Consider the following 17,309-nt stretch of genomic DNA (forward strand, 5'->3'; position numbering starts at 1 on the left):
TATATGACAGGACACCATGTATAGTTGATGCTCATCCACACGGAATGTGCAGAGATCTGCAGACTGCAGCAAAACAACGCAGTGAAAATATTGTGAAATGTTCATGATATACCAAAATAAATGAGGAAGTGGTACAGGAAGAGGGCACTGAAAAGTGTGCCTTCTGTTATTTTCACATCCTACAATTGCATGTGTTTTGTCCACAGCTCACATAACAACCACCAACGAACGGTCTGATGCGACAGCTCCACAGAGAAGCGCTAAAAGCAAAGACGTCATTATAGCTACATGATGGCAAATTCAGCATTTCTTGTCTTCACACTTCATCTCATGTTAGAAAATAGTGGCTGAGAACGGGTGAAAACGAATTACGAGTGTAAAGAATTATGGCGTTAAAGTGAAAAGGACTCCTGCTATGAGGCTGCAGGTGCTGCTGATAAAAAGGAAACGGGAGAGAACTGCTGCTAAACTAGCTCTGTTTATTTGCAATATGTCGTCAAACTACCACCACAATGGTGAAAATCATTACGGACATGCTCATTGGCTTTGCAATTTTTTTTCCTTGGTGCGTCCACAGTGAAATACCTCTGATATTTTCGGCGAGAGGGTGTTAGCCTTGTCATTCCGATGTTTACCTGCCATCCCCTACTGTTCACTGCTGTGCGACTCCCAGCAGAGATAGGTAGAAAGCGAGAGGTCTCTATATAAAATTTAAATTATGGTGTTCAGGTTCACAGCATGAAAAAGCTACATTATGATGGCGTAATCGACTATTATCGATACTTTGATTACGATACTATCGATAAATCCGTCAAATAATCATAGCCTGACCTGGTTTAAATACCCAGCATTACGGTGCTGGTGGCTGCATTAACATAAGAGTGCTGATTAGTGTAAAAAAAACAACTGAAACTATCATCATAAGTGAACGTTTGTCCTCAAACCACCTCCAAATGTGGTTGGATGTGGCATTCAGGGCACATTCAGACCTGAACTGCGAGTGTGAACTCCTTCTGATTGGATCAGTCAGGATGGATATTAATAGAAGGTTTGAACAAGCTTACCGCAACAAAGCAGCAGTAGTCTACTTTTCTCAATGGACTTTTATGCTGTTTACAAACTTCAGTTTTCAGGTGGAAAAGACAAAAGACAAAGTTTTTATTACAAGGGTCTCTGACTCAAATGACCATGGGGCTAGTGAGCATCTAGTCTAGTCAGGAGAGGGACAATTAAGTGGAGAAAAGTCCAACTGGGAAGAAAAATTAGTAGGGGTTGGCAATACAATTGTCCATCAAATCATCAAAATAATTTGTGAAAATGTTTCACAAAATTTCAACATTGAAGTGCTACGAAGTATATCAAGTTCACAATAAAACGTGTGTTTTATTAGGTCAGTCTTTTGTTAAGTGGCTGAAATTAGATTTTTTTACCCTAGTCCCTGCTGGCAGCCATGTTTTCACTGAGAGTGAGCTTGTGGTTGCACACTACACCACTTACTGTATCAGTAACTCATACAACCTCTATTTATAAAAAACTATCATTTCAACAGAGGTGTCATTTGAACAAATTAACGATAGTATCATTAAAACAAATAAAAAAATACTCTTCTACTTAAATCAGTTTTTCCCTGACTCATTTGTTGCATTTCTTTTCAATGAATATGTGTTGTGAAGATAAAACACATTTAATTGGGTGCAATCCAATTAGGAAACTGCAAATTAATTTTGTAGCTTATGACAAAAAAAAAGTTGTGATTACAGATTTAATTATCTGCTAAAATCTAGGGAATGTATTTATGAAAAGAAACTGTGTAAAGATAGTGACATGAAGACTGGAAACTGAGGCTGGGAGCTTTATGAGTGAGAACAGTTGCCATGTTAACTTCGATATTTCAATAGTCCACAGAAATGACCCTAAATATAATTAATGATTAGATATTAACTCACAGGCTCTTTTCCATCCATGGCCTCCATCCACATCTTCCTGTCCTCCTCCGAAAGTGCCTGGAAAGTAACAGGCGTGTTTCTATGGAAACGATCATAGAAAATGTAATTACAGAGGAAAGGTTGCAAAGAAATTATTCAGTTCCAGGATGCACTGCTACTACTGTTGCTAACCAGCGAGTATTTGGTGTTTTAAAAGCTTGTGCATGTCATGAATCACGCACATTTCCAAGCAAAACAGGGTGGATGTGCATGTGTGCGTGTGTGCGTGCAGTGGTGGCAGCGGGAAATGGAGATAAATAAGAAAAGCATGTTAGGATGATGAAAACACCACTGATGCAATCTGTCTTTCTAGAGATGCAACAAAATCAGGTGCCAAGTTTTAAAGCTTGTAGGCAACTGAATGAATTGTTAACAAAAACAACTGTGCAGCCATGTCTTCAATTATAAGCAAAAAGAAAATACAGTAAAATAGATGAAAAACTATCATATCTATTGTATTGATGTGCACAAACTTTTATGGAGAACAATTTAGAGCTGAGATATCTTAAGAACATGTTAATCTCACCATAAGATAGCCCTTTGCTACTGGAAACTTAAGTAGTTTGTAAACCACTGACTATCCAGAATTCAGGGCATGTGAGCATAGTGGAGCAGGAGCGAGTGCTAATTTAGCTTGCCTAATTTCATTGGGTGAGTCTTAGGTGGCTAAAATCAGTGTTTCACCTGCTGGAAGCCATGTTTCAGTGAGAGTCAGTGTTTGTATCTCAAGCTGGATCAAGTTCTCACATTGGGAGCATTTTAGGGACATTCAGGCAAAAGGGACACTTGACCTGAATTGATGACTAACTAGACAGTGCAGCATGTAGACAGTGCTGCCATTGTGTCATTATATTGTTGTTCATTTCACACACTGGCACAAATTAGTTATTCAACATTCAGACACTTCCAAGCTCTTAATGCACAATTCAAGAAGCTTTTAAACATTTTAAAAGGCTGTGCTGACAGGCACAAGTCTTTCCGAATACACAAGAAAGTCTCTATAATAATGTATTCAGTACCAAGTGACCTGCTTATATAAATATGAGCTTCTTCTCCCTGAAATCACAGTTTGCCATCTGTCTGCTGCATGCACTGGCTGCTTAGGGATTGTTTGGGCTACAGTCCATTTAGCCCTCACACAGTGTCCTTGTAAACCACCTGGTCACCTCGTCTCCAAACCTGTTTATCCCACAGGGCTCTTGTTTTGCCTCATCTCACAGTTTGTCAGATTGGTTTGTGCTAACCTCTCGATAATTTCCACGTCAAAGCAAAAGCGCTTGTCTATGGACTCTGTCTTCCGGCGGATGCAGTTCTTCAATGTCAGTTGTGTGGGGCCCTATGGGAGGGGGGGGGGGGGAGGAGTGTAAGTCAGAAAATAGTCAACATACATCATGGATGAGATGAGAATAGAGACAGCTTATGAGAATACAAAATAGCTAAAGCTAGTGTTGGTCTTTTGTCTGTGTGGTAATGCTGCTGTCTTTTACATCGGCACTGGGGGGTGATGTCCCCCCTGAGTGCCTACATCACCCCAGTACCAGGTTTCAGTTAAGAAGTTGGGAAAAGAAACATGGCACCAACGTATCTTTACACACATTGCAATAAGAAAATCACATAAGACGATCCATCATACATGATAAATAGCTGATTCTGAACGAACTAGTGACACATTCTAATTGCATTCTAGTGCATGTTTAGAATTGAAATGTAAATACAATACATTTTAGAGGAAGCTGAGCTTCCCTTGCTGTCTTGGTGCTTAGTGAATATACAGTATCACATATATATATATATATAAGATAAATACATGATAACATTTGAGATTGTATCAGATTTTTTATTTTTATCTATCTAATATCCGATCCAGAGATTTTGACTAGTATCGGGCCAACACTAATACCAAGTATTGTATCAACAAGTTCTGACTACAAATGGAATGCATTCACTGTGTGCTGAGCTAAGTTGTCTTGAGGTGCATTCAAGAAAACATGTACATTTCAACACTGAAGAAGAGAGAATAGTTTTTTTCAATCAAAGCATTAACACATTGTTCAGTTTTTAGTATAATCTACTATAATTACAAACAGTTACATTAACTGATTGACTTTTAATAATTGATTATTCATGCCTGTCCCTAGAGTGACCAATGGTGTCACAGATGTGTGTGACGTAGGTGCACTGTATAAAAGAGTGGTCATTTTTAACAAGAAAATGTCAGGGGGTGGTCATTGCACAGGAATGCCCCCTGACCTCTAAATGATACGCACCATAATAACAGCTTTTTACCTGTTTAGTTGTAGGCTTCTGTTCACAGGGAACCATGACTAGCAGTCTCCCGTCCTTGTGATACTTGCAGTAATATTTGACCCATGTGACACCCAAAGCCCCTGTGCAGAGACAATCAAAAGTCGGTAAAAGATACAAACTCCTGTGTTGTAAAACATGCTGAACACAAAGACTGAATGATTTGTTTGTTTTTTCTTCTTCTGTGACTTGATTTGCAATATATATTTTTTTAAGTCAAGCTTCGGTTAAAGCTGTAGTGTGAAACTTAAATTTAAACTATCATCAAAATATTTCACAAAATGTAAATTACTGTCAAATTATTTCACAAAATGCCGATAAAACCTGTCACCTCCACATTTCTCAGTAGAGCTGTGTTTCGACCTCCTGTCACACAGCAACATTCCCACGCTGCACACAGGAATCACTTCCTGTGTGCAGCGTAGAAGACGAACAACAGCGACACTGCACTAGTAAAACAGGTTGGAGTGTGATTGAAAACAAAGAAGTTTTCAGAAGTTAATTCTACCGCTTAAAGTATCCGATCATTCAGCGGTTTGACATGCAACAAAAGTCATTTTTATTTTACGTTTACTGTCAGAGGAGCAAAGAAAGAGAACATTCACATATGCAAACTTGCACTTAGATTACTTATCAAAATATGTGGCAATGACTTTAATAGTTCAGCTCTATCGAACACTTACACTTCTCCTGACAGTACAGATAACCCTCCATTGGCAGGTAGTTGTGCATTTTATAGATCTGGGATGGATGTCTCATTCTCCTCATCAGCTCCTCCATCTCCTCACGAGTGCTCTCATAGTGGTTTCGTGTCTGCAGACAAACCCAGAGAGCACTTCATAAACTTACAGTCATTGACATCAAAGGATACTGAATCTCCTCAAAAGCATCGCTGCTTGCCAGTCACTTACATTCTGCAAGCTGAGCTGTAGCTCCTGCTTATAAGGCATGAAGTCCTGTGTCATCTCCACCGTCAGGTTGTTGAGTGTTAAAATGCTGTGAAGAAACGCCAGCACCTGACCAACCAACACAGGAATGACATTACTTAGGGATCACTGCCGAGAGCAGTCAGAGATAAAGATTCATTTGGTAAAGAATTAATAAAAGATGAAGAGGATTCAAGTTTAACTAGAAGAATAAATGGTGTGTTGTATGTTTTCTTGATATCTTGCTATGGGTTGGGCGATTATATGACAGATAATACCCCTCTGGAATCTAAAAATAGCCACAATATCAGGGTCACTACTGTCATTGAAAAAAAACAAAACTGCTGTGCAATATACAGTCATGTCCATAGATATTGGGACAGTGACACAATTCTCTTCTGTTTGGCTTTATACACCACTTCAATGGATTTGAAATTAAACTAACAAGTTGTGCTTTAACTGCACACTTTCATCTTTAATTTGAGGGTATTTGAATCCATATCAACAAATGGTGTAGGAATGACAACACTTATGTGCCTCCCACTTTTGACAGCTATTTTAGTAAAGAGATGCCTAGGCGTTCTCTCGTTTGGCACAGTTTGGAACCATCTGTGCCATTTGAGATTTCTTAGGTACCAAATTCTTAAAAACCCATTTAATTTTACTTACATGTCACTATTGGTCTAAAAAACAAAAACACTCATTGCTCCCCGTGCGGTGTGTAATAACAACTCTGTGACTCTGCAGCATGTTCAGTTAGGCAGCGCCATAGCTGTGGCTTACCTTGGTCAATTTGGGTGATTGACAGATCGTTTTAAACCTCTAAACCCGTTCTCTAAAAGCATATGAATCACTTCATTAGTGAGTCAAAAGGACATGAATACACATGACTCATTTGTGCGGACTTTCGCCCTTCTTTATTCAGAACGATCTAATGTCGCTCTGGAATGATGAATCAGACCGGGAATAGTCCCCAAAGCATGCTGGGAAGTGTAGTTCTTCATTAGAAGGGGTTTTGTTTCGGTGGAAAGAACTTGTTTTGATAAACAGCAAAGGTAAGACAACATTCGTGGTTGCATTTCTTGAAAGTGAGTTGTTGTTTTGCTCTTATTTTGGGGCTGGATCTGTGAATCTTGGTCGTAGAGTGATAAAAATGGTACCGCTGGAATCTGTGGATTCACGTTTTTTTTGTTTAAATAGTGATTATGATGCTGCGGTGCTGCTTTTCAATGTGTGCCCTGTAACGGTGTTTTCCACTCCTGCTGGTTTGATCCATCTGCGTTTCAACTGTGTTTCATGAACATAGGAACGTTTTTTTATGAGGTTTGAGTTTAGTTTCCGACCTTTCTGCGGTTATGCAGCATGTCTGTGTTAATTAAAGTTAGACATTTTTGGCGCTTCCTGTGACACTGCCCCTGGTACCGGGAGAAACCGGGAGGAATACAATAATCTTTTTAATTAACAGAATCTATTTATTCATTGGGTTACACTGAAAAGAACTGCTTCACAAGTCACTCATTCATGTGTCGCATATAAAACGATGTCACAGCAGTTTAATGTAGCCTTGCCATAATGACTCCGGCCACGTTAAGGAGGTACTATTGCAATGGTAAACAATACCAAACCGAGTCAAGTCGATCTGTGCCGCAAGTGTATAGTGGAAAATCTCCAAGTGTTGAAGCCTTGGTGGGGGTCTGTGCTCTCTTTATACTTGTTTTATTCTGATCTTTTTTCTTGTTTTATAGATTTTCTTCAGCTCATGGAGTTTTATTCTTGAACGTGTTTTAAAATACTTAAAATTATGCATTGGGATTGGGTTCCCAAGCACAAACCTCTCAGGGTTCTATTGTGGGACGAAGGACTATCTTATCAATTTTATCTTGTTAAAATTGCTGCAGGCAGGAGTGGCAAAAACAACAACAAAAAACATCAGATCTTGTTAAGGAAGAACAAAGTCCACATGTGACATGAGAATAAGATTCAAGCAGGAAAATACATTACCAGACTAGAGAGAATTCTTTAGAGTCTGTGGTCTCATGAGTTTGTGTTGGAAAAAAACAACAGACTTATTTTGTGAAAATGGCTTCATGTGCACAACATGAGCCCTGCCTCAGTCAGTGAGTTCATTATGGCAAGACAGAGAGATGGATTTGCTTCCTTCGACATTCTAAAATGATGGTGTTTATGAGGTCAGTGGACTGTTTTTGCCGATGTAAAAGCAATACAGTACTTACCTTTCTTGCATTTCTCACAGCACAGAGTAAAAATTTAACATGAACAACTCCGCCTCCATCAAAGTCCCACCCTCCAGGGCGGAATGGCGGCGGCTATGTGCATGCACGATTCATTAGCAGCCTGTACACAGAGTGCTGAGGAAAGTGTAAATGTAAAAATGCAAGAAGGCAAGTATTGCTTTAACTGCCCATCTGGGATTAATTAAGTTTTCCTATTAATTCATCAACTAAATTTACCCGGTTGCTTTTATTGTTTTTAAATGCTACTTCAGTGTCAGTGTGTATTTCAGTGTCAAATATTATTATTAGTATCAAATTTACTACAAACATAAACAGTGTTCTGTATATTTCCTTCATCTCTCTGTATGCGTGTGGGATGGAAAGGTGGAGTGTATGTGTGACTACATGCTTCACTCACAGGCTCCACTATGTCAAATTTCTTCTTGTCCTGGACCTGATGGATCTGGTAAACGTATTCCACCGAGGACTCATAGAAGTTCACCCGCTCTTTGTCTAACAGATCATCAGCCTGCGGTGAAACAAAGGGAGATGTCAAACTGTGGCTTTCAGCTCTTTAAGTTCACTTCATGACTGATGAAAAGAAAAAGAAAAGTGGATGTGGCTGTACCTCTTGAAGCTGACTCTCTTTTTTCTTGGCAGAGAGATTCAGGTGTTTGTCTAACTGGGAGTAATATTTTTCACTCTCTTTCTCAAACTTCTTTTTCTTCTCCTGCAGGACATACGTGTTAATTGGGAGGAGACAGAAGATATGTATGCGATTAAAACAATAGTTTTTTTCATCATAGTAGACTGAAAAACATATGACTGATAGAAATACTCGCAATTAAAACTGTCCACTATCGTGACTTATAGATGTTTCAAAGCATCAGAAACTTTTTAATAATAATGATTTATGTTATCATAATAAAACATTTGAAAATTGTAGAGTTTTGGCATGTTCTTTGAAATGCAATCATTATCAAACCACCAAAATGGCTTTCAGTTGAAATGAACACATCAGGAAAATTAAGTTTTTAAATAGTGACAATTCTCTTAAAATCAGCAAAAATACTGAATAATCACTTGTTACTAAGCAGGCTGTTTTCTTACTTTAACATCCTAGAACTAAAAGCACTTTTTATAAATAATATGGATTGTATTTGAGCAAAATCAGTTCTAAAATATATGAAACAGCTTGGTCCTTGACTGATTCATGTACATTTTGGTTCAACTTATGGATAAAAAAAAGTAAAAAGAAAAAACATATGAACACAAGTGTTATATGAGAGTGAGAAAGACACACATGTGATGGTGAATAAACAAAGTGATATCAAACAGTTTCTTGGTTACTTTCAATGCAAAACATAAGCTGGTTGGACTTTATACTGAGCATGTTCTGTCAAAGAAGAACAAGACAACATTGGTATATTACTGTTCTTAACCAGGTGGACAGTTTCACTCATATGATTTGAAGAAGTTGTTTGTAACATCCTGTTCAGTTTGTAACCGTTTGAAAGATCAGGGTTTGTTTTTGTGTGTGCAGGAAACATTGGCCCTTTCTCAATACCCAAGTATGCAAGCACGTACAGTCAGGTTCATAAATGTTGGGACATGGACACAATTCTCTTCTTTTAGGCTCCATACACCACTACAATGGATTTGAAATGAAACAAACAAGATGTGCTTTAATTGCACACTTTCAGCTTTAATCTGAGGATGTTTACATCCAAATCAAGTGAACAGTGTAGGAAACACGTTCTATATGCGCTCTCGCTCTCCTGCACCAAGGTCCATGGAGAAAATCACATGGACACTGAACTCCTTGAGCTGCTGGTCTACTGCTGCCTCCTTTGGCAGGTTTGTGTCACTGATTTTAATCTGCATGAAGGATTTCAAACAATGAAGTCACAAATTAACACTTTGAACTTACTGATGGAGGCAGCAGGGGATCAGCATCTACTGTTCAAATCAATGATTTCAACAAGAGAAAATCAGCAAAGCAACACAAACTTCAATTTGCACTTAGAAAGGGCTAGGATTGAGTTTAAATGGCAAACACTTCCTTCAGATATATCATACACTCAAGCAGATTCAAATTCAACAAAATCAGCAAGATTTTCATTCCAAACAGTACGGTATGGTACAGTACAACACGGCACATGTACAACACAGCACATGTCTCAAGAGGGTTCTCTGCAATCCAATGGAGCAGAACGTGAGTTCTGATGCTGACGCAAAAGTTAACTATTCACATGAATGAACCACAGGTCACTTGAGAAGTAAAACACTCACCTTCATTACTCCAATTTGCTCTTTTCTGAACTTCTCCAAAGGCTTGATGAGAAGATCTGAGGCATTTTGAACCTAGACACATGTAAACATGGATCAGCTGTTACTGTGATGCAACTGAAACTTCACATATTTGACAGCTAATCAGTCGTACACATAGTACTTTTAACCATTAACATGTCATATTATTGGCTAACAATGGCTAGCCCGAGATATGCTTGCATTTTCCAACTTGGTATGCGGTGAACTCTGGGGTGACGTCACTACCAGTTCTTACTTTTGACTCCTGATCCTAATAATAATAATGATAACTAGTCTTCACCTTAAAATGTAATAATTAACATTATTGGGACCTGCTTTTGTCCCCATAAGGAAGACAACTCCCCATAATGTGACTGTGTAAACAGATTTTTGGTCCCCACAACACGAGTAATCCATGGAATGAACACACACATAATGCACGCAGAGGTTCATGCAGCTATCCATTGAATTCCATTCATTTGGACAGCCCGCCTTTGTTTTGACCATAACCAGCTAATGATTAACCCTAACCTTAATTCAAACCTTAGCCCTCACTGAAACCATCCATCCATCCGTCTTCAAAAAACAACCATTCACAGTGGGAGGAAGCCACAGCCGGAGAACCCGGAGAAAACCCACGCACACATGGGAGAACACTTTTCTAGTCTTGATGACCACTCAAGTTCATCTATACAACCTGTACAAGTACAAACATAAAATTGTCATATGGCATGTGTAAAACTTGCATTTGTGGATGCACTGCATGTTACACACAAACACTTTGAAAACTCTCTCAATTCAATTTGAACAGGAAAATTCCTTTTCATAACCACTCCCAAAAACACACCATTTACCAGATGACCTGCACGTTAGATCATCAACATCCAGAAAAACCAGTCAAATTGGAAGTGCGACTTTCAATGTCATGTTACAACTGCTTAACGTGATAGTTCAATTTTCTGAACCACAGTTGTATAAGCTACTGAGACACATATTCAGCATTGACTACAATGGCACCTCAAAAAAAGAGGATAAAAACACAAGAGATAAGTGTCTCAAGATTTTGGATAGTAATAAAAAAGTGTACAAAAAACACTGCAGTTATACCACTAGTACAAGTGTCTTTACATACACATAAATCTCCTACATCGGGATATAGACTAAAAATATCCAGATGTTATTTCTAAGCCAAATCACCCAGCCTTGGATCGTTAGTTTTATCATATTATTGTTTCCTCATCTAAAATATCAACTGTAATAAGATGTTGCTTTTCCATTGTTACAAAACAGAAAGTTAGCTTGATAATTATCATGTCAAATATGTTTGGTCCACTTAATGAGGGTTCAAATAGGATGTGGAGTAAACGTGGAGGAAATTGATAACCCACCAGCATCATCCTGTCATGCTCCACTTCCTGTAGGAGACCAGCAAACTCATGGAAGGACTCGGCTGGGGGTAAAAACAACAAAAAAATTGTGAGGAGGAAGATTTAACACGTTTTTATCTTAATACAGGAAATGTTTTCAAAGCCATAAAAAAGCATCGACAAAGGTGAATTAACATACACTTGAGTGAGTTAAAAACAGTAATATTTCCAGCTGCTCCTCTGGCAGTAGTTTCTGTTTTTCCAAATTATTTGTTTCCTCATTCCTCAGATTCAAGTAGTAAGGAATTACCATTCTGCTGCCAAAGATATCCCTCTCCACTGAGGTCACGCAGGGTAAGGTGGTTTGCGACGGTAAAACACTTCTGACTTCAGAATAACAAACTCAAAGTATTTCTGACTATGAACCCACAGCACTATTTCACTTTCTTTCAAAGTAAACAGAGCATCCTTGTGGAATAAGACATGAAATACTCTGCTCATTCTCCAAAAATCAGTTCATTCAGTTTGTATATAGAGCATAAGGATAAATGTTGCTTAAACTTACCAATGTTAATCTCATCATCAGTCAGAGAGTCACCAATGAAGTCAAACTGGAACATACTGAGAGTCTGAGAAAACTTCTGCACAGCAACAGAATAACCTATAAGAAAAAAACAAGGTGTAGTTTTGTTAAAACAACTAAATGAATCTCTAATGGCCCCAGTCTACAGCAGTGGTTTCCAAAGATTGGGTCAAGACTCACAGATGAAATTGATGGGAAGATTTTTGGGGGGGTTTTCAGAATTTTCCAAACCTTTCAGTCAAGATTTATTTGTGCATAAAAACATGCATGAAATTAAGTTTTAATTAATTTACCAAACATAACTTAAAAATGATTTAATGTTTCCCAATTCAAAATGTCAGTAGTCATTCTCTACATAAGACAAAAATGTGCTCATGTCATGATTTATATAGTGATTTGGGTCATGATGGATTGCCATCTTTTAAAAGTGGGTCCCCACAGAGAAAGTTTGGGAAACACTGGTCTAGGGCTAGTTAACATGTCACCCATACCACAAAATGATGTCTATTGTTATGCTAGTTGTTTTGTTTGTAACCACTTACTGTACCCTATTGTTTTCTTTGTATTCTATTATTGTATCCTATTGTTTTGTCAACAAACCAAAAACTTAGCCATCAATTAATAATCAATTCAAGTTTGAAGTTGTGTTTCATCACAACCAAACTGCAATATACATTCTTTACACCTAACTCAACTCTGTGTGACTGGACTGAAATGCAGACTTTTCTTTTTATCTCTCATAGGAAAGTATGATGTCTGATCGACATCTTAGGAAGGACTTAGCAGCACAGCAGTAGCCAAAGTCTCCCTGACATGCTATACAATCCCTGCCATCTGGTTTCCATTACAAAAACAAAACACTTTTTCAGATGAATACTGAGGAGCATTTGGGTTGAGGAAAATCCAGTCTCCTTCTTTTGTTGTTTAATAATGTCATGTATTTCTTTCCAATCAATGAATTATGGTATCTAAAGAGGAGTTCATAAGACACTTGATGATACAAGTCAAAACCACTAAATAGAATAGAGAAAAATGCAAAATTCATTACAATCCAAACATCCTACTTATCACATGATTCACTATTCGCAGGTTGTAGAAATGGAAATAAAAATAACCAAAAGCATTTTAGCGGAGCCATGTTGTTGGCTGTTTGTTCTTTATGGGAGAAGATCATTTTAACTTCGTAACTGCTTGAAATTGGCTGTAGGTGATAAATGCATCAGCACAGATGTGTTAACAGTTTCATAGTTTGAAAGGTGTAGTGTATGGGATTGATTACTGTATCAGACACCAATGAATATTAAAATAAAAATGCCTTTCTTTTTCAGTTTCAGCCTTTTTCACCATGAGCTGTACTGTATGTGAGGTGTAAAGGAAGAACTCCTTCTGTGTCTTTGTTTTTCAATGTTAATTTGAGAACAGCATGATTTTTGTTTTGCCAGAGTTTAAAACAACTTTTTAAATCATTATAATTAGACTGAACATGATTACAAGCAAGCTATAACTGGGAGATAGCCAGGTTAGAAGTGGATGCTGAACTATAAATTACTGAAAAACCATTGACAAATGGGACTTTCATGAATATCTCTAAGAGCAGTTTATGCTGACAATAAGTCCTCATGAGCTGTGGCTATTATCTGCACTGAATATAGAACCACTCACCATTCTGCTCTAGCACCACAGTACCTACAATGACAGTTTCTGTGTATGTGATTGGTGAGGAGGACAGCAGAATGGACACTATCTTAGCCAGTCAAACAACACAGTGTTCCTTCTCATGGGTGTCACGCTGACCCAAATACACCCATCTACAGTGTGTGTGGGGTTTTTTTTGGTTATTAAATCCTACACCACTGCTTCAATCTACTACAGTATGCCATAATGAGTGGGGCTGGTCCCACTACACTACAACATCTCACTGAGAAAAAGGTGGAAAAATAACGCATGGAATAAATAAACCTCCTCCAAGAGGATGCAGCTGTTGAGGTGTTTGATCATCCTGAACATATGTATGACGTACAGCCACAGACTTTTAAATCAGGCTGTTTGGTCTTATCCCAAGGGAGCTGCATCCCTCACATCCCTGAATGTGCCTCTCCCACCCACTCACAGTTGGTAAAGCCTCACAAAGAGCCCACTGATGTTGCCCCAACACCCCCCCCACCACCACAAATATGGCCACCAAAGTAAGCTACATCCACACAGTTACATTTGTATCTTTAAAAGCATTTTTAGGTTAAAAAAAAAATAATAACAATTTTAAAAAATTGTCCGTTGGTCACGCGTCTTGGAAGTAAGAGGTGAATACACCCTTTCCAGACTCATACTCAGTCGGGCATTAGCCAGGGTAACAATGAAGTGAAATTGTGTGAAAATAGAAAAAAAAACAAAAGAAAAGAAAATGGGTCTGAAAGAGTAGGTCATCTTCCAAGCGTAGGTTGAGTTTGATCCCGAGTCTACGAGCCAGGGCAAGACACTTGGGCGACATCCATACTACTACGTATTTAAAATGGTGTTTACAGATAGAGGTGATCTGTGTCCAGACAAGTGCTGTTGGCAATCGTTTCGTCTGTTTATGAATTAGGGATGGGCATTTAAAGATACACTTAAATTTGAAAAGTGCTGGTGATTGTCAGATGAATATTCATTTACACTACTAGGGACATGGGCAAAAATGGATTATCTCACCTCCACATGAGAGTTTATTAGAAATGTGAAACATACTTCGACTATGAAGTGAGATTCAAATTGTCTATTCCACACATTAATACTTTCAGATCCAACAGCCTGTGCTTTCCTCAAACTAACTTCACCATGGTCTGACAGAGGGAGAAAAAGGTGGAACTGCTCCAGTTAAATCATCTTCCTACTTTTATCTACAAAACAAACTAAAGCAAAAGCAGCCTTCACAATGTCGATCTAAGAGGAGCAGCTAATTAAGTGCATTTAATGACCAGAGTGGTTCGAGATGCATTCAAGAAACCTTTTAAATGTCATCACTGCACATGCAGCCAGTCCCCTGACTAAATTAGTGCTGCTGCTGCAGCTCCCTGTCATCGAAGTAGAAAAAAGACATTAATCACTTCCTCACTTCCTTACTTCTTCTTTTGCCTCATTCACTTCCTCACTACTGTTGCCCTGCACTGCCTTGTATGCTTGATAATCAATGCATTCATTAAACAAAACAAAAAAAACTTTTATTGTTTTGTATCTTTTTAATACAATCACAAATAGTTAGCCGATTAACTAATTTACTTGTTATGGTCCCATATGGCTGTGGGTTCAATTCCCAGCTCAGTTAGTCTACATGGCAATGTGTCTTTGGGCCCAACACTTAACCCCAAATTGCTCCTGACAGCTGTGTCCCTGCAGCGTGGGAATGGGTATTGAAAGATGTGTGAAAGAAAAAATGTGCTGCACATATACTGAACAGCAAAACTGTGAAGCACTATGAGTGGTATAGAACTTAGAACATGTACAGAACATGCTATAGAACTTTCACCAGTTGACAGACCATGATGGCCCCACAACGCTGAAGTTAGCCTCTGATTCGCCAGCCTCCGATTCGGCACTTAAGGGGAAATAAACTTGATGCGCAGTGCGACTGTTTGTACACTGGTTGTCTGTTTTTTTGTGACACTTCTTGGCGTGAAAACATTTTAGACATGTTAGGTAAGACATTAACCTTGCATGACATCCACTGTTGTATTTGTGAAACTTTTATTTTATGTGTGAAAATGCTAAAGGGGAGATTTCACCGTTTTTGTTTTATACCCAGACCTCATTAGAACCTGTCTGGATCCAAAACCACTGTACCTAGACTTCTCAAATGTGGACTAGATTAACCTACAGACCCTGAAGATTCATAAAAACGCACTCTCTGATTTGTGAAACCTTTATTCTATTTGTGAAAATGCAATAAAGGAATATTTCAGTTTTCTCAGCATATAGACCACTTTGGGACAAGTCTGGATCCAAAACCACTGTACCTAGACTTCTCAAATCTGAATTAATTAACAGACCCTGAAGATTCATAAAAACACACTCTCTGATTTGTGAAACCTTGAAACCTTTATTATATTCATGAAAATTCATACTACGATGTGATAACACAGACTGAAGGAGTTGGGAATAGAACCACTAACCTTCCGGTTGGACGACCTGCTCTGCCTCCTGAGCAACAGCTGATGTAAGTATAGCTAAAAAGCATCCAGCAGTAGAAAGTAAGTTTAGCTTTGGATTTTGGGTGTTTGTTTTTTATGTTTACTACTCATGTTTCTTCCTTTGAGATCTGATTACAGGTTTTGGCTGCATGAGATCACAGGCCTATGGAGAACTTATTACAGAAATACTTACAGAAATATGTCTTCTCTGTGCTAAACACTGTACTAAATATTTTGGAGAATAAATCTTTGTTGGACAGTCTATACAGACCTGTGTTTCTTTTGCTTTCCTCTTAGAAAAATTCTATTACTTGAACAAATATCTGTGTGAGTGAAGTAAAAATGTATATTTAAATTAACATAATTTGCTGTTTTAATTTGTTGACTAGGCAATATTTCTATTCTATATATTATTCTATCTATAATAACCTGATCTATCATACATCTAGAATACAGTTTTCACAAATCAGAGGGTGTGTTTCTATGAATCTTCAGGGTCTGTAGGATAATCTAGTCCACATTTGAGAAGTCTAGGTACAGTGGTTTTGAATCAGGAGTAGTTGGAGGCTGGCGAATCAGAGGCTAACTTAGCGTCGTGGTGGCCCCAGGCTCATTTTGCCCAGAGGTCCAAAAGTACCTCCAAGCGCCCATGACATTTGTTATACGATACTATCAAGATGCAAAGTATACACTTATGCGTGGGAAAAACAGAGAAGAAGTCGACAAACTCACCCCTGATTGCGGTGATGACACTGTTGCCATCTTTGATCACCTCTTTGAGGAATTTGCTGGTTCTGTCCAGCTCGAATTCGTGGCATTTGAGAGTCTCTCTGAAGTCCGGACTGTCCAGATAGCAGTCACTGAACTCCAGAGGAGGATGACCCATCTTCTGGACCACTGGCCTTTTCACACAATAGAGTCACCGAGGTTGATATAGTGAGCCACGCAGCCTTCACACACTCTCTCACACACAAACACACACTCACAAGCACTGAGCTGTTCAGAAGTTAAACCATGGTGTCCGTGGGAGCCTGCGGCAGCTGCTGCTCCACTGTGGAGTGGAGAGAAGACGGTTTAGACCCACTTCCCTCTTTCCTTTGCTGTTTAAACTCCACAGCCTGGTTCTCTTTTCCACTTTTCCTTGTTGCAGCGTTGAAGAGCGGCTAGCATCTCCTTGGACGCGTACCCTACCGAAAATTCTTCACACTTCCAAGAAACCTCATTCTGAACTCAGCCGTGATATTTTTTTTAAGTTGACACCGGGTAACTAAACAACTTAACTCGTTTATGACGGTGTATATGTGTGGGTAACAGACATTTCGTACACATTCACAAGCTGTACATATTAGCGTAGAGATTAGCAAAACGCTAAACTGAACGTTGCCGGTTGGCTACGGACTGAAAAAACATTCCCCCTCTCCGCACCCAGGAGGTTCT

General features: G+C 38.7%; 1 protein-coding gene across 1 annotated transcript in view; it reads right to left on the reverse strand.

Annotated features, from left to right (window-relative positions):
* The window catches only part of ophn1 (oligophrenin 1), a 30,565-nt gene extending 13,801 nt beyond the window's left edge, over positions 1-16,764 (reverse strand). Inside the window, exons 1-11 of the mRNA XM_083901886.1 lie at positions 16,605-16,764; positions 11,692-11,787; positions 11,148-11,209; positions 9,742-9,813; positions 8,078-8,179; positions 7,868-7,978; positions 5,201-5,305; positions 4,973-5,102; positions 4,272-4,372; positions 3,230-3,321; positions 1,947-2,025 (exon numbers count right to left, since the gene is read on the reverse strand). Of these exons, the coding sequence (XP_083758012.1) occupies positions 1,947-2,025; positions 3,230-3,321; positions 4,272-4,372; positions 4,973-5,102; positions 5,201-5,305; positions 7,868-7,978; positions 8,078-8,179; positions 9,742-9,813; positions 11,148-11,209; positions 11,692-11,787; positions 16,605-16,758 (1,104 nt within the window). The 5' untranslated portion in view covers positions 16,759-16,764. The remainder of the gene's footprint in view (positions 1-1,946; positions 2,026-3,229; positions 3,322-4,271; positions 4,373-4,972; positions 5,103-5,200; positions 5,306-7,867; positions 7,979-8,077; positions 8,180-9,741; positions 9,814-11,147; positions 11,210-11,691; positions 11,788-16,604) is intronic.
* Positions 16,765-17,309: the final 545 nt, after the last annotated feature.

This window comes from Microchirus variegatus (assembly GCF_963457635.1).
Source record: "Microchirus variegatus genome assembly, chromosome: 15".
NCBI classification, from domain to species: Eukaryota; Metazoa; Chordata; class Actinopteri; order Pleuronectiformes; family Soleidae; genus Microchirus; species Microchirus variegatus.